This window comes from Antechinus flavipes, chromosome 6 (genome assembly GCF_016432865.1).
Source record: "Antechinus flavipes isolate AdamAnt ecotype Samford, QLD, Australia chromosome 6, AdamAnt_v2, whole genome shotgun sequence".
In the NCBI taxonomy this organism is placed as follows: domain Eukaryota; kingdom Metazoa; phylum Chordata; class Mammalia; order Dasyuromorphia; family Dasyuridae; genus Antechinus; species Antechinus flavipes.
The window spans coordinates 230838929-230863490 of NC_067403.1; the positions used below are offsets into that span (position 1 = coordinate 230838929).

Genomic DNA, 24562 nt, shown 5'->3' on the forward strand with positions numbered 1-24562 from the left:
CCTCTTTTTTCTTTCCTTTCTAATTTCTTATGTAGAGCCTAGCAAGATACTAGGTCTATAAGCAGGCATTTAGTTAATAAATTGGTGGGGTTGGTAACTTCCTATAGCCATTTTCTTTGGTCTGGAAAGCTACAAAGTTTAGTTTTCAGTCATTGTGGAAAGTTGTCTGCATGACTGAAATCCCTCTTTGATTTTGTATACTAAACTCTTGTTCCTGGTCCCATTTCTTTCACTAACTCATGAGATTGGCTGTGATTAACCATCATCTATTCTTTTACTTAAAAAGTGCTAAGGTTAGTTAACCTGGGTGATCTCCAACGTGTCTTCTGGCCCTAGGAATCTCTGAATGTGATAACTTTGTAGGGAATCTGTACTCTCTATCTCTCTGGGTTGGAGTGCTAATAGGATTGAAATAACTGATGTGATATTTTATAGTCTACTCTGTACAGATTAGTTCATTTGTTCCTTCATAACTACTAAGTTGTTCAAGGGTGATTATTTTTCTTTAAAGGCGAGGACCACTACTCTGTGACTGCCTCCCAAAGTGGAGTCTAAGATGATATTTCTGTTCTCCAAATGGGAGTGGGGACAAAGGGAGCCAAGATTCATTCTTTCTCTTTTTATTGCCAATACCTAGCACAGGACCTAGCACACAGTAGGCACTTAATAAATGTTTGTTGATTGATTCTGAAGAATTAAAAGTATCACCCAGAAGGCAAAAATGTAAGTTCCTTGAGGGCAGAGACTATTCGATTTCTGTGTTTGTACCCCTAATATCTGACACAGTGCCCTGGCACATAGTAGATTCTTAATAAATGCTTGTTGATTGATTGATTGCAAACTACCGGAAGAAGTACCATGATGAATATAGTACAATTCTTGGGATCATGAATCCCAGGTCAAGAACCTCTGACTTCAGAGGACTGGCCAGTTGGAATTTGACTGTGTATTTGGAGTTTCTCTCTGCTCCTGGTGATGGTGGCCATTACCCTGTTCTACTATGTCAGAATCCGAATACTGCCACCGAAGAGGAAAGGATTCCTCCACAGACTATCTCTGATCACAAGCAAAAGGGAAGAAGTAGTGGAGGTGGCAGGGACAGAAACAAAGTAAGCCTTTTATGGTCTGTAGAGAGAAGGAAAAATACTGAGGTGGATGTAGTCTTCTTAATTACCAGCCTTAGAAATGTCTCAGGTGACCCTTTTGTGGCTTGAGTCACAGAACTCACTCAGCACTGAGCCAGACTGACTCTCCCCCCCTTCCCACCAAATCTTGCTGTTAAGTGACTTCCACTCCCATTTCAAAGTTCATCCCCTTCTTAGCTTGCTGCTCTTGTGGCCCTCATTTAGGGACTCTGTCACACATTCTCCAGGCCACGTAGTGTGTGGGGTGCCTTGGCAGGTTGAGAGCTACTGTGAATAATGAGTCAATTATCCCCTAGCCCGGGGGAAAGCACAATTATTCCTGGCTGCCCAGACTGAGGTAATTCTCTCCTCCCCATGCCCTTTCAAAGGAAGACCATAAAACAGTTGGAATTCAGAGCACCGAAAAGGAATTTAGAGGAGACGTTTGTCTGCTGGATTTGGTTTCTTTGGGTCTATTCTGATTTATGATTGATTGGTTTTTAAATTGCTTATTTAATTCCAGCAACTACCACCTTGGGGGAGGCTAGTGACCAAGGGGCCTGTGATCAAGGAGCAATGAAGGGAGTTTGCCTCGATGGACAAAGCCAGAGTTGACTGGCCCCTGGCCAAGAATGTGAGAGTGTAAGCGACCCCTGCTTCTCAGAGTACCTGCCCTTGTTACAGACATAAGGACTTGTCCCCTATTTTCTTTGCTGTAAGATTTTTGCAACTCCCTAGGGATGCACAGAATTTTTTCCTCGTGTTTTGTTTTGTTTTGTTTTGTTTTTTTCCTTTTAGCAATAAATCCAATGTCTCTTCACTGAGAAGATGTTTTTGAAATACACGATAGTGACAAGCACTGGGCAATTGTGCCAAAGTTTTTGATAGGGTCTGCTCACACCGAAATGGTGGTTGTCTCTATCTGTGAAAACTGAGCTTTGATTGCCAGTGGCCCATCCATCCATATTGAAAGTTGTCTGGTTTCGATCTATTTTCAATCTATTAGGGTTGAAAGATTTTCCTATGAAAATCAAGGAAGTTTGCTCCACTTCTCTCAGAAATATCACTGCTTTCTGGAAAATATATCATCAGGCTATGGTTAGTATCTAATTTTTCAAGGAATCAATAGCTTCAACCTTTTCAAGGAAAGTAACCTTTTTCTTAGATCTGAAATTAGATACTGGTTGCAGTGGTGGTCTTGGAAGGGCGATCTATTGGAAGCTTGCCTGTTTGGTATCAAAAGGAAATTGAAATTCCATTGCTGCAGAATAATGAAACCTTTTAAAACCTTTAGAAAAACTTTTGTTTCATCTGTATTGAAGTTTTGACTCAGAAATGCCCAAAGAAAAGCTCTTTCAGGTCTCAATAACCTTCTTGTGCTCTGAAATATTGCTGTTAGATTTATAAAGTGTATTATGTCTGACACTTATTTCAAAGCAAGAAACATTAGGCATGAGATGAAAGAGTGGGAAAGGACTCTGATGAAAAATAGAAACAGAAAGAGGATGAGAGGAACACTTATGTAGCAAATTTAGATTGCTTGCATTCATATAGCTGTGGAAAGTGTCTGGCTACAAAAATGTACTTTTGGGCCACCTGGAATTTAACCAAATTGCCCAAATCTGCCTTTTTCAACATTGTCATGCTGAAAAAGAAACTTTTTTCTCTCTTTTTGGTCTGCCAGAGGTTAATTCTTTTTTGCTAAATATACATATATATATATATATTATATATATATATATATATATATATATATATATATATATAATATATATAACTATTTATTTAAAAAGTAAAGAAAAACTACTGTAAGGAGAACTCTGAATTTGAACGGTGTAGTGTGGGAGAGAGGAAGGGAGGAGAAAGAGAGAGAGAGAGAGAGAGAGAGAGAGAGAGAGAGAGAGAGAGAGAGAGAGAGAGAGAGATTGAGATTCATTTCCTTTTTGTGTGTTTTTTTGTCATTTAAAAAATGAAGACTTTCTGCTTATAAAAGGGAATAATATTTGCATGGCTAAAAAATTTTAGAGAAAATATCCAGAGACAGGATGGAGTAGATGTTCTAGAGCTGGCTTAGAGTCAGAAATACTTCCGTTCAAGTACTACCTGAGATGTATTCTGATTGTATGACTGGTTGAGTCACAACTTCTCAGTGCTAAGGTAGATAGCTGCAGCCTACAATAATCTTAGGTGGCTCCCCATGACTCTAAGTCGAAGAAAAAGTGTAAATAGCATTGAAAGTAGAAATTCATCTCCCAAGATTTCCTGACCAGTGAAATCCTCGGCTCATCCCTGCCCCTAGCCAGTTTCCAATACTATAGCTAATAAAATTTTGTCGCGTCAAAGACCTTAGAGATAATGACATAGTTTACATTATATTGGGGGGATATAACATGTCCATTGTCAGTTTTTGAATGTAAGTCACCATCATTCCTGGCCCAGTTAGGCCCTTTGTGTGGGAAGGAGCACCTGAGCTGAGCCTTGAAGGAAGGTCACAATTTTGAGTGTGGGAGATGAGGAAGGCTTGGGCAAAGTCTCAAATCCATGGAGGAGGAAGGTAGAGCGCTGAGTTTGGGGAACAGCCGGCACTCTGGTTTGTCTGGAAGCGAGAGGCTGTGAAGAAGGGTACTGAAGGCTTCGAGGAAGGCTGGGGATGAGAGGCTGAGGAGAGTTTTTTAATTTAATGTCAGGAGCTTTTAGAAGCTTTGGAGCAGGGAGAGCTAATGGTCAGAAGCAGTGTCTTAGTAGGAAGTTTATTTTAATAACTGGGTGGAGGATTGAATGAAGGACTTCAGGAAATGACTCACCAGGAAGCTTAAAATAGTCCAGCCAGGAGATAATGAGAGCCCAGTGGAGAGAAGACAGCAGAGGACAGCAGCTAGATATATGTAGAATTGACAGCTGTGGGGGAAGAGGGAAAGCAGAGAGGCAAGAATGGCCTTGGGCTTGCAGAGAGGTCCACAGAAAGAGCAAAGTTGTCAGGGAGCTGGGTTTGGGGCAATGTGTGTGTGTGTGTGTGTGTGTGTGTGTGTGTGTGTGTGTGTACATTAGTTTAATTTTAGACACTGGGACATGAGATCCCAGATTTAGAGCTGGAAGAGACCTCAAAAACCTTCTAGTCCAGTCCCGGAGGCCGATAGAACAATAGTGGGACAGCAGGATTTGGAATCAGGAAGAGTAGAGTTCGAATCCTGCCTGAGGCACTTACCAGGATTGTGAACCTGGGCAAGTCATTTAGATTCCTGCATTTTCCCTTATTCTCATGTACAACAGGACAGTTGGGTTTTGTCTCTGATCCATTTATTCTTCAGATTAGGCAGTAAAGGCTTGGGGAGGTCTGATGCTGGCCCTTGGTGAGGTTTGACTCCAGATCCTCCCATTGACCTCAGGATGGATTTGAGAAGCTGAGGAGACCTCCAGGTGGAGGAGAAATGTCTAGTGGACAGTTAAAGGTGAAACTTAGAAGCGATACTTTTATTGTTCAGTCATTTTTAAGTCATCTCTGACTTTGTAACCTCATGTAGGATTTTCTTGGCAGAGATACTGGAGTGGTTTGCCATTTCCTTCTCCAGCTCATTTTACTGGTGAGGAAACTGAGGCAAACAGAGTGAAATAACTTGCCCAGGGTCATTCAACTGGCAAAATGCCTGAGACTAGATTTTAGCTTAATTCTTCCTGACTTCAGGTCCATCCCTCTATCCCTCTAATTTATGACAATAGACAGAATTTACCAAGGGAATTCAGTGAAGAGGGTCCATAACAAAGCTTCCAGCAACACATTTATGTTGATTGCTTGTGCTAGAGATAAGATATAAAGAAGAAGGTCTGAAACATATCTACTTCTAAATAATACATGGTGACTTTTATGAAAAGACCCAATTATAATTCCAGATTGGTAAAATTTCAAATCTGTGATATTTCTTGCATTAACACGATTCAGGCACAGATATAATTCCTTTTGAACTCAACACACACAGGCTGGTGAAAATGTGACCTAGTGTTTGTTGAGGGTCAATGAAAAGTTTGCTTGGGAAGGACTGTGAGTCTCAGTAGTTGTGAACACTCAAGATGATGATTTCTCTTGTAATTGTAAGGAATCCATCATAGTAATATTGGAAACACTCAGTAAGTGCATTAGAAGCCTCCACATTGCATTTCTAGGTGTTATAGTGCTTTTTAGTAACAGATACCCAAGCTGATTTTAGCAGCAGTGAGTTCCCCAAATCCCCTATTTGAGATTTTGCTGTTTGTAAGTGAATTTTTACCAATTAATAATTTTTCATATCTTTAGACCGCACCCTTAAATCTCAAAATACCTTATAAATACCGGCTCGTTATCTTCAGAACATGTCCTCGGGAAAGATAGAACATCATGAAAGATGAGGAGAGCTATTAGACCGGGGCACTTCTAATCATTGCTTTTAGGAATGGGACAAAAAGGGGAATTTACTTTTTTGAATGTACAAACAATGGATTGTTAAGTTGCATCACATTTTTGATGCTAAAATAAAAGTTATATCCACCAGCTGGATATAGGTCCTTGAAATAAAGGAATTATAAACTTTAGGGGTTTTCTTTATGATGAGAGGTGTAAGAAAAACCAAAAATGAATTGAACAGAAAAAAAAAAATCATTGCCTCCTTCCTTTTCTTCACTTCCATATTGAATCAGTCCCCAAATACTTTCATTTCTACTTCTGAGATGTCTTAATTATCAGTTTCATTGTGCTCCCATCACCACTAATCTGTAGAAGGGGAATAGATTATTTGCATTATATGTAATTGGCTATTTGGGAAGAAAGTATTTTGTAAATTTTAGTTTTTTCATAAATGTGAACTATTGGGAATGATATAGGTAGAGATTCTTTAGTGCAGCCACTTCATTTTACAAATGAGAATTGATAAAGGAACTTGGTTCAAGTCACCCAAATAAGGAGTGTAGATCCTATGTTTCGACTCAGGTTCTCTATTTCCTTTCTACCTGTAGACTGTCATCTCATTCTTTTCATGAAATCTTAATGAAAGAGCTCTGAGACAGGTCTCTATTCTGTTATTATTCTTTTCTTAATTATTTGTTTTGTTATAGTTCAGGTGTGGATGAATGTTGGGTTCAGTTTTGAGAAAATACATGCTCTTTATTTCAGCAGTTCTAATCTTTCTTTACACCAAAAAGTTGCTTGAAAAGTCTGATTTGGGAATGAATTAGTTTACGTTAAAATCTGTGGTCACTTCATTAGGTAATTGGATTCTTTAAATCAGAATTCCAGTTTCAGTTGTGTTGTAAGATTAAATATTTGTGTTATATTCTCTTTGGCAGTACATATGAAAAGTAGAATGATAGAAATAGAAATAATTAATACTATTCCTCCAGGGCTCATGTAAAGTCATTTAGGGTCCATATTTAAAAAAAATAGGTTCTTGTTGCCAACCATGACTAATGTGACAAATGGTGGTGTCCCTTTAAATTTCTGTTGGAAATTAGTAATATTTGGTAAGAGTTGGGAGTTATTTCCACATTCCTAGAGAACTACATCCCACTGGTTGGCAACCCAAAGGTTGTGATGTTATTTTTCTGGCAGCTGTTAATTTTGATTTCTACTTTTATACTGGACTTGTATTTTAATTCTTCAATGACTCTGTGATCTCATAATCAGAGATCTTCTTTCAATGAGTACAAATACATCATTGATATCTGGAGAAGAGAATCCAGGGTAGGTACACGTTTGTTGCCATCGAGGCCTGTAAGCATGGGCTTGCCGTAGGGGAAGCTGACGAGTCGTTCTGCTTGGACGTACTAAAACTATGTGTCACATCTGCAAGGAGGTCTTGCTTACAGGATTTCTTATCCTAGGATGGGAGCCTAAGTTTTGTTGTTTCCTTGTGATTTGATCTCTTCACATGCTTCTACTTCATTACCTATTTAGTAGAAGTGTTAAGGAGTCACACCATAAGTGGTATGCTCATCAGAAGGTCTGCATCATGAAAGGATTGCTTGTGTATGGGATGAGAGAGATTTTCTAATAGAAGATCATTTATCCTTCCAGATGATCAAGAGACCAAGGAGCGAACACCTGGCCCAGATGCTTCAGAAAACAGCGTTGCCTCAGACTTGAATTCTCAGCCTAAGCCCCTCGAGAATGAACAGTGTCCTGTGTTTTCTATGGCCAAGCCTCCAGAGGAAGAGCAGGTAGGATTGCAGGCACCTTCACTGATCTGGGGACGCAGAGCCGGAAATTGGCCCCGAGCTCTCTGTTAAAAAGAAGTTAGACCTGTAATTGGTCACAGGTCAGTTTGGTCAGAAACCCTGGGTCTATATGGGTGTGGCCTACTTCTGGCCACGTGGTCAGTGAGCATCCTCATGGGCATGTGACTCCAGTTGCAGAGTCCTTTCTATTGGACCGTGTACCTTCCACGCCACCCTTCAGCTGGGTCACCAGGACTAGGCATTGGTTCTCTTGTAGGCCCCAGCTCCCTTCAAAAGCTGCACTCCCTGTCATTTTCTCCAGGAAGCATTTCCTGTTTCTTCCACTTCTACCTCTCCCCATCTTTCTCTTGGGTGAATTGGGTATGTGTGGTCTTACCTCTGATCTGTCTCCCCAGGAGGCAGGACTGTTTAATCCATGTCTTTGTATTCTTGAAGCCTGGTTTACTCGACTCCTGCCTCACCCCAGGTGCTTAATAAAGACCTCTCTGATCATTAATTGGGATTGTAAAATGTTCTACTCTCACAGATTGCCTTATAAAACTAGAGTTCTTAACCTCAAGACCCTGAATTTGTTTCTTAACAGAAAAAAAAAAAGTTATTTCAATGTAATTGACTTCCTTCATAAATCCATGCAATGTATTTTATGCATTTGAAAGCATTATTCTGAAAAAAGGTACCTAGCTAGGGGACCATGGCAATAATAAAGAGGTGCTTATTCTGCTCTAAGGTATTGATCTCCAGTGGTTATGGCTATCCCCTAGACTTCCTCCAAAGCCTATGAGGGCTGTCTCACACAGGATTTTCTCTTGAATCCATTTATTAATTTGTACTTGTATGTCTACTTAGAGTAATATATTCTACTCTGTTAGTGACCTGGAGGAGGGGAAAAAATCATTTTTATGGTCTTAAAACCATCCATTTCAAAGGGACAATCAAACTCATATTCTTCATAGTTTTGTGAATTTCATTCTTATCTCTCATTGTCAAGAAAGCTTTTTTCTTTTTTTTTTATTTTTTCTGTAATAATCTTATTTTCTCTACTTACATGTAAAACAATCTGTTACATTTTAAAAAAAAACTTTTGAATTCCAGATTCTTTCCCTCCCTTCCCACCAGCTCTGTTGACAAGGCACAGAAGTTATGCAGAGTTTTTGTATAAAGCCATGTTGCAAAAGAAAACATAGACCTTCTCCCCCCTCAAAAAAAAAAAAACTCAAGAAAATAAAATTTAAAAATATGCTTCATTTCTTTCTTTTGAGTATGGATAGTTTTTTTTTTTTTATCATAAGTCCTTCAGAGTAGTCTTGGATCATTGTACTGCTTAGAACAGCAAAGTCATTCACAGCTTATCAGCCCAAACATTGTTATCTCTTTGTACACAGTACATTTCACTTTGCTTGAGTTCATGGAGTTCTTTCCAGGTGTTTCTGAGAGCATCCTGCTCATCATTTTCCATAGAATAATAACCTTCCATCATAATCACATACCATAATTTATTCAGCCATTTCCCAATAGACGGGGATCTCCCCAATTTCCAGTTCTTTGAAAGGCTTGTTTCATTCAATGTGTTAGCTTTCTTTTTATCTTTTTCATTTTTGGAAATCGGTGCCCAGGATTACACATAGTGGTTTAGCTGTGACCACAGAGAAGTTTTGCAAAGGGTCAGAAAAGAAGGTTGTATGTAAAAAAGATCTGTTTTCTAAATAACAACAGTGCCCTTTATAATTATTTAGCACCTAGGCCAGAGAAGAACTCACAGGATTTAAGATTATAGGCTTTTTGGGGGGATGGAATGGGGTAGGGGAGTGCAGAGTTCTTTTCTTTCTTGCCTTTTTAAATGAAGCAGTTTTTATTGTCCTAGCTCCCTACCCTCAATAACAAGTATAAGAGGTAGGGAGAGAAAGAAGAAAGAACAGGTGCAGATTTCTCATGGCATGCCCTTGACTTGTGAGAGCCTCTTGGATTTCTGCATTAGGCCCTTGGGGGGCACTTGGAAGGACTTTGGGCTTTCCCCAGAGAGCCCTAAGAGGCTGTATTCTCTGCACTAACACCATCATTTGTCCTTTCAGCCTTCCTTGTGTTATTCCCACTGTATACAAGAGAAACTGAGTTGGAGTAACTGAGGCCTGCTTCTGCCTGGATGAGTGGGGGGGACAGAAATAGTAGCTGGACCTCAATGCCAGTTCCTGCAGATTCTGCTGCCATTGAGTGGAGTGGGCCCTTCATTCTCATCTAATTAACAGGGAGGAGAAGGGAAGGCTGGCCAGGGCTTTGGGGAGAAGCATGTATAACCCATACTGGGCTTAATGTGATTTCATTTTCCATCTTTCTATTCTTCTTGTATTTACAGATAATGCTTGATGAAGGCAAGAGAGTTGGCAATTCCACTGAAGGTGACCTAGATCGGGCAGGAAAGGTAAAGGTGAGGAATAATTTATATCTTTTTTTAGCCATCATATAACGATTTTCCTTGCTTAATCTCAGGCACACTCAGGTGAGTATGTAGCTTTCATCTTTTTTGCTTTAATGATCTTTATCTTATTTGGGCAGCTTGATGGCTCAGTGGATAGAGGCCCAGCCCTGGAAGCAGAAGACCCAAGTTTAAATCCAGCCTTAAATATTTCTTAGCTGTGTGACCCTGGGCAAGTCACCTAATTTGCTTCAATTTTTCATCTGTAAAATGAGCAGAAGAAGGATGCAGACACTTGGCAAATGTAGTATCTCCGCAAACAAAACCCCAAACAGAGTCATAAAGAGTCAGATATGACTACAATCACTGAACAGTGAGAGCATTTCATTTTGAGATTGGGTTGAGTTGAGGAGCCTTCCTTCTAGATGCTTGGCAGATGGAAGAATTATTTTTGATAGAGAAAAGTGACTCTTGTTCCTCATATAATATACTGAGGGAGAAATGTAGAAACCCAATAAATGCCTAAACGACTCTCCAAAAGCATTTACATTGAAAATAAATGGAGGGGGACGCCTTTTGAATGCCAACAAATGACTACAGTTAAGCATGGAAAGAAAAAAGATGTAACTCCAGTTACTTTCAGGATTTTGAAGTAACCTCTTATTGTTGTCTGGGAAATAGCAGACTGATGAAAAAGAAGCTGTGCTATGTATTTTTAAAAAGCCTAATACTATTTGTGAGGTCGTAACTGCCATTTTAAAGCACTTTGTCATGTATAAGCTGTTACTCAAGACGGTATTGAGGTGGGTTTTGCCTTTACTCCTATAGGTCTTACGCTTGCGGGTGGTGAAATCATTTGATCATTTACACCCTCTGGTGTGTTCCCCTGAAATGAATTAGCCTGGGTCTGAAATGTTCTCATTTTGTCTGTGTATTGTGAGAGGTAATATTTCACCTGCAATATTTCTTTTTCAGTGATGTGCTGCCATTATGTCTGTAAAGGTCACTTGCTCTGCATTTTACTTTAAAGACATTTTCAGTTGTATTTGTGTGAGAGAACACGTAGATTATTTATTTATTTATTTATTTGGCCCTCCTTCTCCTTCGTGTTATGTTCCTGAAGCAGGATGTTTTGTTTTGCAGATCTCTTGCCTCAGATGATTATTTAGCTGTATGACCCTTGGCAAATCTTGTCCCCTGTCTTAGTCTCAGTTTCCTGATCCATAAAATGGGGATAATAATAAATAGTACCTACCTCCCAGGGTCATTGTGAGAACCAAAGGAGATAACTTATGAAGTGGGGTTTATAAACCCTAAGGTGCTCTGTAGATGTTGACCATCCTTATCTTTCCTTCTTCAAGTACTCAGGGAGAATACTGTGGGGCCTTGGAGGGGGGCTTTGGCAGATGCTTTAAAACTTAATAACACATATAACTGTGCTCTTTGGGGCTCCTGACCCTACTCCCACTCCCACCCCCACTGCCATCCCTATCAGTCTGCAAAGTTTGCTGTTGTTCGGCAGCACCAAAGTTTCAGCTCTGGATCTCCCCCTCCCCCCAGCAGGAAGATTTCTAATTATTAGACCAGTTCCCACAGACCCAGACAGAACCCAGATAAAAGAACAAGAACTCCCATTTAGAAAGTGCTTGGAAGGGGCCCAGAGCACTTGGCTTCATGCCATCGTGACCATAGATGCTGGGATTGTCCCTATTTAACAGGGGACCACAGAGAGGTTTAGTGTGGCTCCTGACTTCCAGGGCTGCTCATCAAGGATGGGATTACTGATTCCGGTCCCAGCACTGGGTCTCCTATTCCACGGGGCCTTTATCAAAATACAGATGACACGAGACAATCCTAGCAATGGAGCTGAAAGACATCTCACAGGGAATCTCCCAAGCATGTCCTCACAGCAGCAGCAGGGCAGGGGCAGGTTCAGGCAACATGTCCCCTTCCAAAGGAGTGACATTTTTCTCTTCAGTACACATAACCTGAAGGTTTTATTTGTCAAATGATCGAGTCAGCAAGCACTTATTAAGCACCTGCCACATGCCATGTACTGTACTAAAGCAAAGACAAGCTTGTAATGGGGGAAGAGAGCACATCAGAGGGAACTGAGAGGGATGAGGAGGGGAGAGAAGGCAATTGGGCTCCCCGGCCATTGTCCTAAAAACAGAATTTCTGGGAGGAATGAGACCAGAAGAAGAGACTGCAGGGCTGCAGTGAATGGCCAGGGTGAAGAGGTTTCTGGGGCCAAGTAGAGATAGTCTAGGAGTCCTTAGGGGAGCCAGCAGGGAAAGTTTTAGCCCCTGTACCACCTGGGCTATCCTGTAGCTCCAGAGATTGTACTGGACAATGGGAAGGGCACTATGGACGGGAAGACTCAGAATCTGAGGAGAGAAGTGCATTTGCTTATTCAATTCCAAAACTTGTTGGAGCTGGATTTCCTTATTCTTGTCTACAGTAAACATTGTCTCTGTCTCTTTGGATCTCTGTCTCTCCCATCCCCCTCTCCCTTTCCTGCTCGGTCTATCTCTCTTTGTGTCTCTCTGTCTCTGTCTCTTTGACTGTCTCTGTGTCTCTTTGTCTCTCTTTCTCTCCCTCTCTATGTTTCTCCCTCTCCCCCCCCCAATCTCTCTTTGTCGCTTTTTTTTTTCTTGGCCAATATATACATAAAGATAGGTTTGACTTTTTCTCTTCCAGGTAGACAATTTCCTAGATTTAGAAGATTTTGACATGGATGAAGAAATTGATCCCAAGTCGGTTCCAGGTATGATTTTTTTCTTGGATTTTTCTCAAAAACTAATGGATCTCAAGGTGGCCTCTTATTTCTTTTTTTTTTTAAGTGTAAATTTTTTTCATGTTCATTTTTTATTTTTTATTACAGCTTTTTATTTTCAAAATATATACATGGGTAATTTTTCAACACTGATCCTTGCAAAACCTTATGTTCCAACTTTTTCCCTTCCTTCCCCCCACTCCTCCCAAGTAATCCAATATATGTTGACATGTTAAAATATATGTTAAATTTAATATATGAATACATATTTATACAATTATCTTGCTGCACAAGAAAAATCCAATCAAAAAGGAAAAAAAAATAAGAAACCAAAATGAAAGCAGACAACAAAAAGAGTGAGAATGTTATGTTGTGATCCACACTCAGTTCTCACAGTCCTCTCTGTGTGCAGATGACTGTCTTCATCACAGGATCATTGGAATTAGCCTGAATCATCTCCTTGTTGGAAAGAGCTATGTCTATCACAATTGATCTTTGTATAATTTTGTTGTTGCTGTATACAATGAACTCCTGGTTCTGCTCATTTCACTCAGCATCAGTTCCTGTAAGTCTCTGCAGACCTCTCTGAAATCATCCTGCTGATCGTTTCTTATAGAACAATATTATTCTATAAAATTTATTCTTCAACTGATGGGCATCCACAAAGTTTCCAGTTTCTTGCCACTACAAAAAGAACTTCTATAAACATTTTTGCACATGTAGGCCCCTTTCCTTCCTTTAAAATTCCTTTGGGATACAAGCTCAGTAGTAACACTGCTGGATCAAAGGATATGCATGTTTGACAGTCCTTTGAGCATAGTTCCAGAATGGTTGGATCAGTTCACAATTCCTCCAACAATATATTAGTGTCCCAATTTTCCCACATCCCTTCCAATATTTTTCATTATCTTTTCCTGTCATTGTAGCCAATCTGAGAGGTGTATAGTGGTACCTCATAGTTGTCTTAATTTGCATTTCTCTGATCAATAGTGATCATATAACCTTTTCATATGACTAGAAATGCTTTCAATTTCTTCATCTGGAAATTGTTCATGTCCTTTGACCATTTATCAATTAGAGAATGGCTTGAGTTTTTATAAATTTGAGTCAATTCTCTATATATTCTAAAAATGAGGCCTTTATCAGAATCCTTGAATATAAAAACAAATTTTCCTCAGTTTATTGCTTCCCTTCTAATCTTGTTTGCATTAGTTTTGTTTGTGCAAAAACCTTTTAACTTAACATAATCAAAATCGGTTCTTCTTTGGCCACAAATTCTTTCCTTCTCCACAGATCTGATAAGGTTCTTCTAATTTGCTTATGGTATCATCCTTTGTGTCTAGGTCATGAACCCATTCTGACCTTATCTTGATATACAGTGTTAGGTCAATGCCTAGTTTCTTCCATATTAATTTCCAATTTTCCCAGCAGTTTTTGTCAGATAGTAAGTTTTTATTCCCAAAGCTAGGGTCTTTGGATTTTTCAAACACTACATTATGATAGTCATTGACTATTGTATCTTGTGAACCTAATCTATTCCACTGATTGACTATTCTATTTATTAACCAGCATCAAATGGTTTTGATGACCTTTGCCTATATAGTTTTAGGTCTGGCACAGCTAGTGGCCTCTTATTTCTAAGCAAAGCATCTTCTTTCGGCTCTCCATAGAGATAATAACTTTGGACTAGTAAAACCACTTTGAGTAATCAGGGTTCTAATTCAGGATCTAGGATGAATATCTTCCCTCTTATCAGGGATTTACTCGGCCTTAAGGATTATGCTAGACAACCATGTTTCCCTGAAGATCTTAATGCCTTTTGAGAAAAACTATCCCCATGACAGTCTCAAAATATTGACATTCTGAAAAAGCTTCTGTTTCCTAAGCACTTAATTGCATATGCAAATTTTTCATGATTTCTGGTTAGTCTCTTAACCTGGTCATCTCAGAAATAAGAAGAAATATTAGCTCTGAGACTTTGAGCTTCAGTTTACTCATTTGTAAAATGGGATCTATAAACTTAAAATATCTAATTCAAAGTGAATGTGAGGTAACAATCAGATGAAATACTATATGTTATAATAAAGTGTACTGTAATTGTAAGGACTCCATAAATGTTATTATCACTATTATATAAAATTTAACTTTTTGTAGGGCACATTAATGAAGATAGCAGTGTGAGAGACTTTCTAGTTTTTATTTCCTGCCAGGATTGAGAGTATCATATTGATTGGTGTTGATAAGAGTTTTATATGCATTAAATATGACATTATTATTTGCTTTAGGTTATATCACATAGATTCAAAATAGCTAAGAGGTGCCACAGTATACAGAGCACTGAGCCAGGAGTCAGGAAGGTTTCGCTTTGAATTTGGCCATAGACATGTCCTAACTGTGTGATCCTGGGCTTTTCCTTTACCTCTGTCTGTCTCAGTTTCCTCAGCCATAAAATGGGAATGATAATATCACTTCTCAAGGTTGTTGTGAGGGTCAAATGAGCTCATATTTATAAGGTGCTTTGTGTACCTGAATGTGCTAGTTAATGGCTAGCTATTATTTTTTGTTATTATCATTACAAATAGTGGATTTTTTGGTTTTTTTACCTTTTTGGTTTTTTCCAAGTTGCCTCAAAATATTTAGGAGTTCTTTTCTTTCATCAGCTTTTCTCGTAGTTTCTTCATCCTTGATTTTTTCTAAAAACATCTCTGCCTGCAATCCTTCTTGAAAGTAGCCAAGAGGCCCTGCTGCAATTGTGGGGCAAAAAAATCATTGGGATTGACCCAAGTCTCAACTGCTTAGAATGAGGGAGTCACAACCTTCCCACCCTGGGGGAATAATATTGGAAAAAACCTTTTGAAAAGTGAACAAGGCACTGCTGAACTATTACAATGATTAAAAAGACCAGTGGGACTTGGGTGTTTCCCTTAATGTACAATTTCAGTCATTTGGGAAAAAATAAATAACCCATACCTAGGGGAATTGTGGTTTGAACCTCATTTGTAGCCTTCAGAAATTTAAGCAGAAGGCAGATTTTTATTTCAGATGGGGACATTTTAAATAGGCAACTGACTGAATAATTTTGGCAGCTGGAAGGCTGGCTGATTAGATTCTGTTGTTATTATTTAAGCAACAGCTTTGCCTGAGGTGACAAAGAAGTGGCTTGAAGATTGTTTTTCTACCCTTACTTTTTTCCAGTCATAAAATATTTTCCACATTCAGGCTCATGATTCTCTTTTCACGTTCGATTTATCTTTTGGGTTTCTCTGGTTGAGAGGGAGCTTGAACACATACCACCTCAGGGCAGAGTCACTGCACAGTCAGTCACCTGAAGCTATGCTGCAGGTAGAGCATCAGGGCCATAGTCCGTGTCCTGCCTTGGTTTGGACTTTGTTTGAGCTGCTTTTTCTCTTTTGGTTTCAAGGCCGACTAGTTAACCTGATGGTATCAGGGGATTATAGAATGGCTACCCATGCCCCAGACAAGCGGACTCCCAGTATCCAGCCAAGTCCCTATTTGCAATGCTAGTGTTTTACTGAAGCCATTTAAGGGAAAACAATCTCTTCTTTTCATCTCTGTTTTTGTTTCCTTTCTGGCACAGCCCAGATGGTCTTGTGACTGGGATGAACTGAGTGTTCCTTTGAGGCCCACTCCCTCACATTATGCTAATTTGAAGAAATCAACTGTCCCTTGGGAGCACATTACTTGTGGGTGCCCACGCCAGACCAGAATGGGCAGGAAGCCTGAATTGGGGACTTTCTATGATGGGAATATAGCATGACTTGGTCCTAGCAGCTACAGTGTCATCTGTGTTTGATGATGTCCCCAACCCAATTATCTTTTCATCTCCAACAATTGTCAGAGATGCGAAAGCTGAGGAATGGCTTTTCTTTATTGCTTAATTTCTATATACAATTCAAGGGGGCTTGCAGTATTCATGAAATTCTTAGCTTTTATCCATCTTGTGCAAATAGTGGCTACACATTTACAAAATCTGCAGAATATAAGCTTTTTGAGGGATCATTGTTTCCTTTGGTTTTTATATTCCTAGCTTTCCCACATAATCTTCCTTACTGTAATTCAACTGTAACATAGTAACGTCATTTTGATCCTCTTCAAAAATGAAGGACAACAATCAACTAGCTTTCATATATAGGCTTCCTTGCTTGCAGTAGGCACTTAATAAATGTGTGTTGAATTGTAAATCTGTTTTTTTTTTTTTTTCACTGCTTAAAGAATGGTTCAATTACTTCATCTCTATTATAAAATTGAAAATGTTAGGAAAAAAATCTTCCCTTATTATAAATTTTGAAGACCTAAAAAGGTGAAATGTCATGGGGTTTCTAGACATTGTTTGATGCAAATTAGGTAATAAAATGAATTGTATGTGCAACATCCAAATAGAGGATAAGTTTCAAAAGAACATCACATCTATCATTGTATATTCTGGAATCCCTAAGTAGCCGTTCATTAATCATTTGAGAAGAGATTTTCCCTAACCACACTTTGGGAGATAAGGAAATAGAAAGAATTGATGATTTGCCCATAATTCTATAATGAATCTCCTTGGCACAGTTTGAATCCAAATGCACACTTTTCATCTTCTGGGACAGGCTTGGCCCACACAAATTAGAGACACTGATTTTGCTCAAAAATGGTTTTAACGTCATCCACATCCATTTCTTTCTTTTCCTTTTCTTTAAATTCAGGAAGAAATATGGTAGACAAAAAGAAAAGGTTAGAGACAACATATTCAGAGATAGCTATTGGTCACATTTTGTTGAGTGAGAGGGTATGGGAAAGCAGGAAGGAATCTTTTCAAATTAATAGAGTGATGTTTCTAAATGAAAATTTGTCCTTTTTTCTATGTTTTTTTCAGTTTATATACTGCCTCAGATCCTTTTTGCAAGTAGTTGCAGTCATAAGTCATAAATAAATACATTAAAAATAAACTTTATCTGTTTCAGAATTTATGATTTATAAAAGGGTAGCAACAGCAACTGTATACAATAATGGGCCTCTCTGTAGTTCTTCTTTTTACTCCAAAGCAATTTAAATTGGTCAAACCCTCTGTGATTTAGGAAAACAATTTCTAGTTCTAAATGATATATTTGGGGTTCAACACCAAATGTTGAGATTGATATACACACCAAATATTGGGGTTCTGTCATGTGAAGAAGTCATAGTGGTCATTCTCTTTGGCAAAAGATAGATTTATTTAGGAGAAGAGGTTATAGTTAAAATGATGAGATACAATAGACACCAGAAATGTTAAATATGAAATAAAATTGGGAGAGCATATTCTTAGCAAGAAAGGGGTTTTAATAATTAATGATGGAAAAGACAAGTCCCCTAATGAAACTCAACAGTTATTCAGGAGAAAGGGAACACCTTATGAGGTTCAGTAACTTAAAACAGTTAGTTATAAGAAGAAATTATTTTTTTTTGTGGAGGGGGAAAGGAGAGACACCATATAGTATGAGTGACAGGCAGAGGAAGATACCATCAGGCAGACTGACCCAGAAGGAGTTGAACAAAGATGGTGTGAGCCATGGATAGATTTATAGGGAAAATGTGACTTCAGGCTGGAAGTGACTGAGATTTCTGAACTGGACCTGGCAAGGTGGGCCTAGCTGTGATCTTCACAGAAGGTAGGCCTAGGAAGCCAGACTGATCCCCATCCAGGCCCTGCCCTGCTTGCCTCAGGGTGCTTCAGCCTTTGTCAGCCAACTACACTCAGCTCCTTAGGTCCTCAGTACCTCGACTCACTGCTTTTTTAGAAAAAGTAGATTTTTATGTGTGGAAAGCTCAGTGAATAGAGTGATGGACCTGAGGTGCGCAGAGTGTGAACGTGACGTCAGGAAGACCTGAGTTATCCTTCTTTGGACACTAACCAAGGTGTGAAACCAAAAACAGATAGACAAATCCTTGGCCATATGTTTGATACGTCCAGTCTAGATCTCTAACAGTACAATCTGGGGAAGGGGAATGGAAGGGAATAAGCATTTGCACAGAGCCTATTCCGTGTCAGGCACTGTGCTAAGTGCTTCACAAATACCTCCTTCTGTGAGATGCATTCCATTCTGGTCTCCATTAAAGATGAGGAAACTGAGTCCCAGAAAGTTTAACTCATACATCTGTGACTCAGGAAGGTGCATATCAGGTAGATGCAAAGTTGGGGTTGGCCTGCAATATTCTCGACTGTATGCTCAGCACTTCATTCTATTATACCACACTGCTCTTTTTCTTCAAAAGACCATTTCTCTTAATAGGTTCTACAGAGCTCCTTGCCAGGATTGTGTTGTTCCTGGTTGGTTTCATGCCACCCAGTGTAGTGGTGTTTTTGAATCTTACATATATGATTTGGGCATATAAAAAGCTAGCATCTTAAAATTGACATTTTATTGTTGTTTTGCACTATTTATTTAGTATTTTTTCCCACTATATATAAAAGCAATTTTTAAATTTGTTTTTAAAACTTTGAGTTCCAAATTCTCTCCCTTCCTCCATCTCCATTCTCCCTTATTTAGAAGCAAGCAATTCCAGATAGGTTTTACATGTGTATGTAAACCAGATGGCTTTACATGCAAAAATTTTTCATAATAGTCATGTTGTAAAGGAAATTATAGTTACCTTCTCCCCCAAACTCCCTAGTAAACCAAAAACCTCAAGAAAAATGAAGGGAGCAAAAAAAGCATATTTCAGTCTGTTTTCAGGTATCATCTTTTTTTTCTCTGGATTTTTTTCATTTTTCATCATAAGTCCTTCAGAGTTGAAACTGACATCTATTTGATGGATAACAAAGGAAATCAATTATTTTGAAATACATTTATCAACTTATTAAAAAAAAATCATAGTCCCAAGGTTAAGAATCCTTGACGTAATAAGACATTACTATTCAGTTGGTCCCTGCAGCTGTGCATGTGGATAGATGGACAGCTCTATCAGACTCTCGGAGTTGCATGGAACTTCAGAGATATTTCTTCGTACCCAAAAATGAATCTTTACACAGGCTGCTGGACTAACCTTGGTAATGAGACAGCTCGTTCCACTTTGCCTGCCTTCCATTGAGCCACCATTAAAAATAAAAAAGAAAGGAAAGACAATCAGAATTGTCAGAGCCCTACTTAAAGAAGGCAGGTTAGCCTGGCTATGGCCCACACAATTCGCCCTGTAGTCAAGTCTGAGGACTTGTAGTTGCACAATTAGAAAAGTTACTCTCTGGTAGGAAGCAAGGTGCATTTCCAATAAACCTCTGTGTTCTGATATCAGTACTTTCTCTGTTATCTCTCTATTTATGCTGCCATTGGCAGCAACAAAGACATTTCTCTTCATTAATCATCTCCTCTGAAAACTTAATTAGTGGCTTAATTAGGATCATCCTCTAACCCTGTAGCATCATCCTAGCTAGCTAGCCATGTATCATTGGATATGCCCTGTGAACCTGACTACTTCCAGAGAAAACTCAAGTCAAGGAAAAAAAAAATTTCTTGTTTTTCACCATCTTTCCTTAGTCCCAGAGAGGAGGATCTAGGAACAATGGATGAAAATTGCTGAAAGACAGCTTTTTTTTTTTTTTTTTTTTTTTTTTTTATTTGAGGAAAAACCATTTCCAACATTTAGAACTGTCTAAAATTAGAATAGAATTTTCTGTCATAAAAGGTCTTGAAGCAATTGTTGCATGGCAAGATGCTGAGGGTGTTGTGGAGACAGTTCCTGCCCAGGAAGTGGTAGACCCTGTGACCTCTGACATCCCACTCCAACATTCCGTGGTCCTTTGAGAGCTTTTTAAAACACTCGTTTTTCCCATTATAGCACTTTATTGGTCCTGGACAGAGAAATAAGAGGAAAGAATTCACTTTTGTTAGATCTATTGGGAAACAAATAGCAGTTGCTTATTCTGAAGACTATGATAAAGAAGCTAAAAGCAGGTTTCAGTTGTTTGCCAGAGCTAAAAATTAGACCATGCATTTTGAATATGACAATTTTCTTTTTGCTGAAAGTTAAAATACTTTTTTTTCTGCCTTTCTGATTTTTTCAATGTTATCTTTTTTGAGAGATTGCCAGATTGTTGCATGATGAATTCTATACTCCCTCTTCTCCTCTTACTTTGGCTCTCTCTTTGGGAGTGGGAAGAGAAGAACTAGAGGGCAAATGGGGGAAATAGTATACACTAGTATAGGAAAATCCTCACCCATTCCCAAACTAAACTCTTTCAGCTGTGATATAGCTGTTGATGTGCCATCTAAAGGTGTGAGGCTTTCTTTTTCTCTTGCATCACTTAAATGATCCATCTCTTTTGAGACTATATGATTCTTGTACACAGCCTCCCAAAGATCCTCCCTAGGATGTGTACCCACTGTGCCAGAGACCTTTCTATTGGGGCAGTGGGTCACATCGGTGCTGTTCATTTATTACTCTCTGCTCTGGCTATAAGACTGGCCCACATTTCTGGTAACACATGTCCTTGTTTATACTGGGCTCTTTTGGGGGGGGGCCTCTTGCCTGTGTATACTGTCTCCTTGGTGTTTTGCTTTGAATATTATTGGCTAGTAGGTGATTTAGCGAAAGGTCAAGTGAACTCGTCCATATTCCACAGAATTGTTGCTGCTTCCAAGAGAGGTAGAAGAGGAGATCCATTTCTCCTTTTTTCTTTAATCATAAATTACCATTGGCATGTGTCTTTCCATTATCTTTTGGATCTCTTAGATTTTGAATCTTGAGATTTTTGTTTTGGTGATTTCTAGGCATGAGTTATCACTGGGAAAAATGTGTTAAAATGATGTGCCTTTTTTAAAATCAAGTAGTGGCTGAGGGTCCCTGACAATGTTATAGTCTAGATGGATTGTTTCTGTCTCCTCCTCAATTCTGGGCCTATTTTGTTCTCTATTCTCAGGATGTTTCTAAGACATTATATACAAGCATGCATATACACATATAGGAATGTATGATTATATGTATATTCATATTTATGTTCACACTGATTTCACATTTATAAAATATACGTATATATATATATATACATATATATATATTATATATATATATGTTTGTCTATGTGTCTATTTCCCCATCCTGAATGACTTCCATTCAACTTGAACATCATAATGGCAATTTCCATGTATTCTATTTCCTTTTAACCATGTGGATTGCTGGATTGATCTATTTTGAGTGGCCATGGATATCCTTGAGAATATTGTGATCCAGGGTCCAGTGCTACTTGGAAATGCTATCAATCAATCAGCATTTATTAAGTACTTACTGTGTATGTGTCAAGCATTGAGAAATGGAAGCAGTATAAGCTATTCCATCATTTAAAAACAAAACTACTTAGATAATCTTTCCTTCTTTTAAATAGAATATAACTTCACACCTTTCAATAAATCTGTAGGTTGTAACTTACTTTTTTGGTAAAAATGACTTTGAGGTCAGAACCTTCAGCTTCTTATTAGAATTCATTCATGCTCTTTGAACTGGGCTTGTGTATAGTGTCTATTTGTTGTTTAGTTTTGAACATCAAATAATAGATGACAATTTAATGAAGTTGTATACTCGATTAAAAGGTTCAAGTGAGCTATTTTTTTTTTTTTTTATTTTGCAGAGCTGCTACTGCTTCCAGGAGAGGTAGAAGAGGAATACCATTACTCTACCTCTGGCTACATTCCTTCTTTTGACCAATATTATCAATCTGAATCAAAGACTCGTCCACCAACAGAACACCTGGTGTTTGGACATTTCAAGGAGGTACCCTTCCCTGCAACACATTCATTTCTCTCTCCCACAGAATCAGATGCAATGGCATGGAATGGGGTGGAGAGGGATTACAGGAAGATTCTTGGGATTATCAGGGTTCCGGGCTTATAATTTTTTTTTGCCAAATCACTGGATGGACTTGAAGATTTTTACATTTCCTCTCCATCTTTATGGATGCTCAAAATTAAAGTTGCTTCTTCCATACTCCTCACTGCCTTTCATATTCAACTTATTAATTTCCTTTGGAACATTGAGTGCAATCATGCTTTTTTGTAGAGCTGATTTTCACTTTATGTTAGCATTATGCTGTGAGTCAGTCCTATCTGGACATTTTCCAACAGAAAAGACAATTTCCTGGTCTATCTTTACTTTCATCTGGACACTTTTTTTGCTCATTGTCGCATTTTGCAGACCTTACATTTCTAAAGTCATTTGTTTGAGGTCTTGGTATAAGTCTTAGAAAACAGGCTTCCAAGAGAAACCAGCTTTTTCCTTGGGTTTCAGAGAGCGCTTGACCTCATTTCACCCCTTATATTGTGGGGTGGGAGGTGAAAGGCTTTTTCACAAAAGTGACCCAGAAGGAAGAGAATAGAATTCGGAATTGATGGATTTGAATTTGGATCTTGATCAGTACCTAAATAGCACTAAGAGTCCAGGTGAGCTTGTCTGAATATGGAGACATTGGATGAGAAGACCTCTAATGTGCTTCCCAGCTCAGAATCTCTGAAACCGGGTTCCTAAGGTTTCCTTAATTACCTGGTTTCTTTAAAATATCCCAGGAGTATTTCTTGGTTGTAGGTGGTACATTGTCATTGGGAAATGTGAAACATTTAAAAAAATCTTCTCACAAATTGATGTACAATTGGTGTGAAGAGGTTGCATTATGAAGCTCAATCATTCAATTTGAAGCAATCAATGCATCATAATTTAAAATTGGCCTTTCCTCTTGGAACTTTTGTTGCACTCAAATCACAAGGGAGGGACTAGAATGCTTTGGACTTCTATTACATTGTTAAAGTGGTTGACAAACCAACTGGTAGGTATGGCCTCCTTTGAGTATGATTTTTTAAATTAAAAATTTCTCACTTCCTCCAAGATGCAAGAAGCTCAAATTACAACATTATTTTTAGCAGGATTCCATTTATTTTATAGGTGTCTTTCTTTCTTGACTTGAAACACAATTACAAAATATATTAGAACAGTAAGTGATTGTAGCACCTGACAGAGTTTTGACAATTGTTATAAAATGATTTTAGTTATTGGGCAAAAAAAGGATGAAATATTCCTGGAGCCCTTCAGGTAGAAGACAAAATGCTAGCAAATTCCATATTTACACTAGTGTTTTTTGAAAATTGCTTCAGGTAAAAGCAAAATAATATGGACAATACTTAACATTAGTAGCATGCTGACTGTGTGGTATTATGGGAAAAATCATTTACCTTTTCTGATCTTCAGAAAAAGTATTTTTTGTATTTAAAATTTTGTCTCATTCGTAAGTTGGGAATTATAACAACTTTATGTGTACATAATACCTATATATACATAATACCATATATGCCCATATTCATATGTGTGTTTACACATGTGTGTTTATGTACACATGTGCATATATAAACTTTCAAGATGATTTTCTTGCTGCATTTCTCATATTTATGTGATATCTTCTTGGAGTTATAAAGATGGACTATAAGGTGTTTTATAATCATAAGGTGCTGTAATAATGTGAGTTATATTTATTTTTTATTATTATTGACAGACTTGTGGCCCGTGGACCAATATTTTTAGATGAAACATATTGTAACATTGCCTCTGTTGGATTTTTTGATTATTATAAGCTCCCTTTATCAATGGGGAACTTCCTTGTGATCGCTAGGGAGGGGACCTTCTTAGATCCACAGCAGTTCTCCTGACTCTTCCCATATTTGCCAATCCTTCTCTTTTCCCCTTTGGCACCTGCCACCTTCTTCTAGTGCTTCTATGAAAGAAACTAGCATTTATTGGTTCTTGTTGCAAAAATAACTGAAATGAGGCAGTTGGAAGTTCTGAGGATGCTAAATGTGTTAGAAACACGACCTGATTTTCTCTGATTTCATGTTCCAACAGGAAAAAAAAAGTAAATCTCTCCAAAATTCGGTAAACATTTCTTTCATTTTAGTAATATCACTTGGCATGATGGGCAGGATAATTTGCATATGGATATACTATCCAATTGATCCTGCTAAATATTGAGAAAGGGAGAATAAATATCCTAACCTCCTTTCAGAGTTGTAAAGACAGCTCTGGGAATACACAATAAATGTG

At 38.4% G+C, this 24562-nt stretch overlaps 1 protein-coding gene across 1 annotated transcript in view; it reads left to right on the top strand.

Moving 5' to 3' along the window:
• IFTAP (intraflagellar transport associated protein) overlaps nucleotides 1-24562 on the top strand; it is a 79685-nt gene that overhangs the window by 48430 nt on the left and 6693 nt on the right. The window contains exons 4-7 of the mRNA XM_051964803.1: nucleotides 7165-7307; nucleotides 9676-9747; nucleotides 12436-12502; nucleotides 22110-22252. Coding sequence (XP_051820763.1) covers nucleotides 7165-7307; nucleotides 9676-9747; nucleotides 12436-12502; nucleotides 22110-22252 — 425 coding nt within the window. The remainder of the gene's footprint in view (nucleotides 1-7164; nucleotides 7308-9675; nucleotides 9748-12435; nucleotides 12503-22109; nucleotides 22253-24562) is intronic.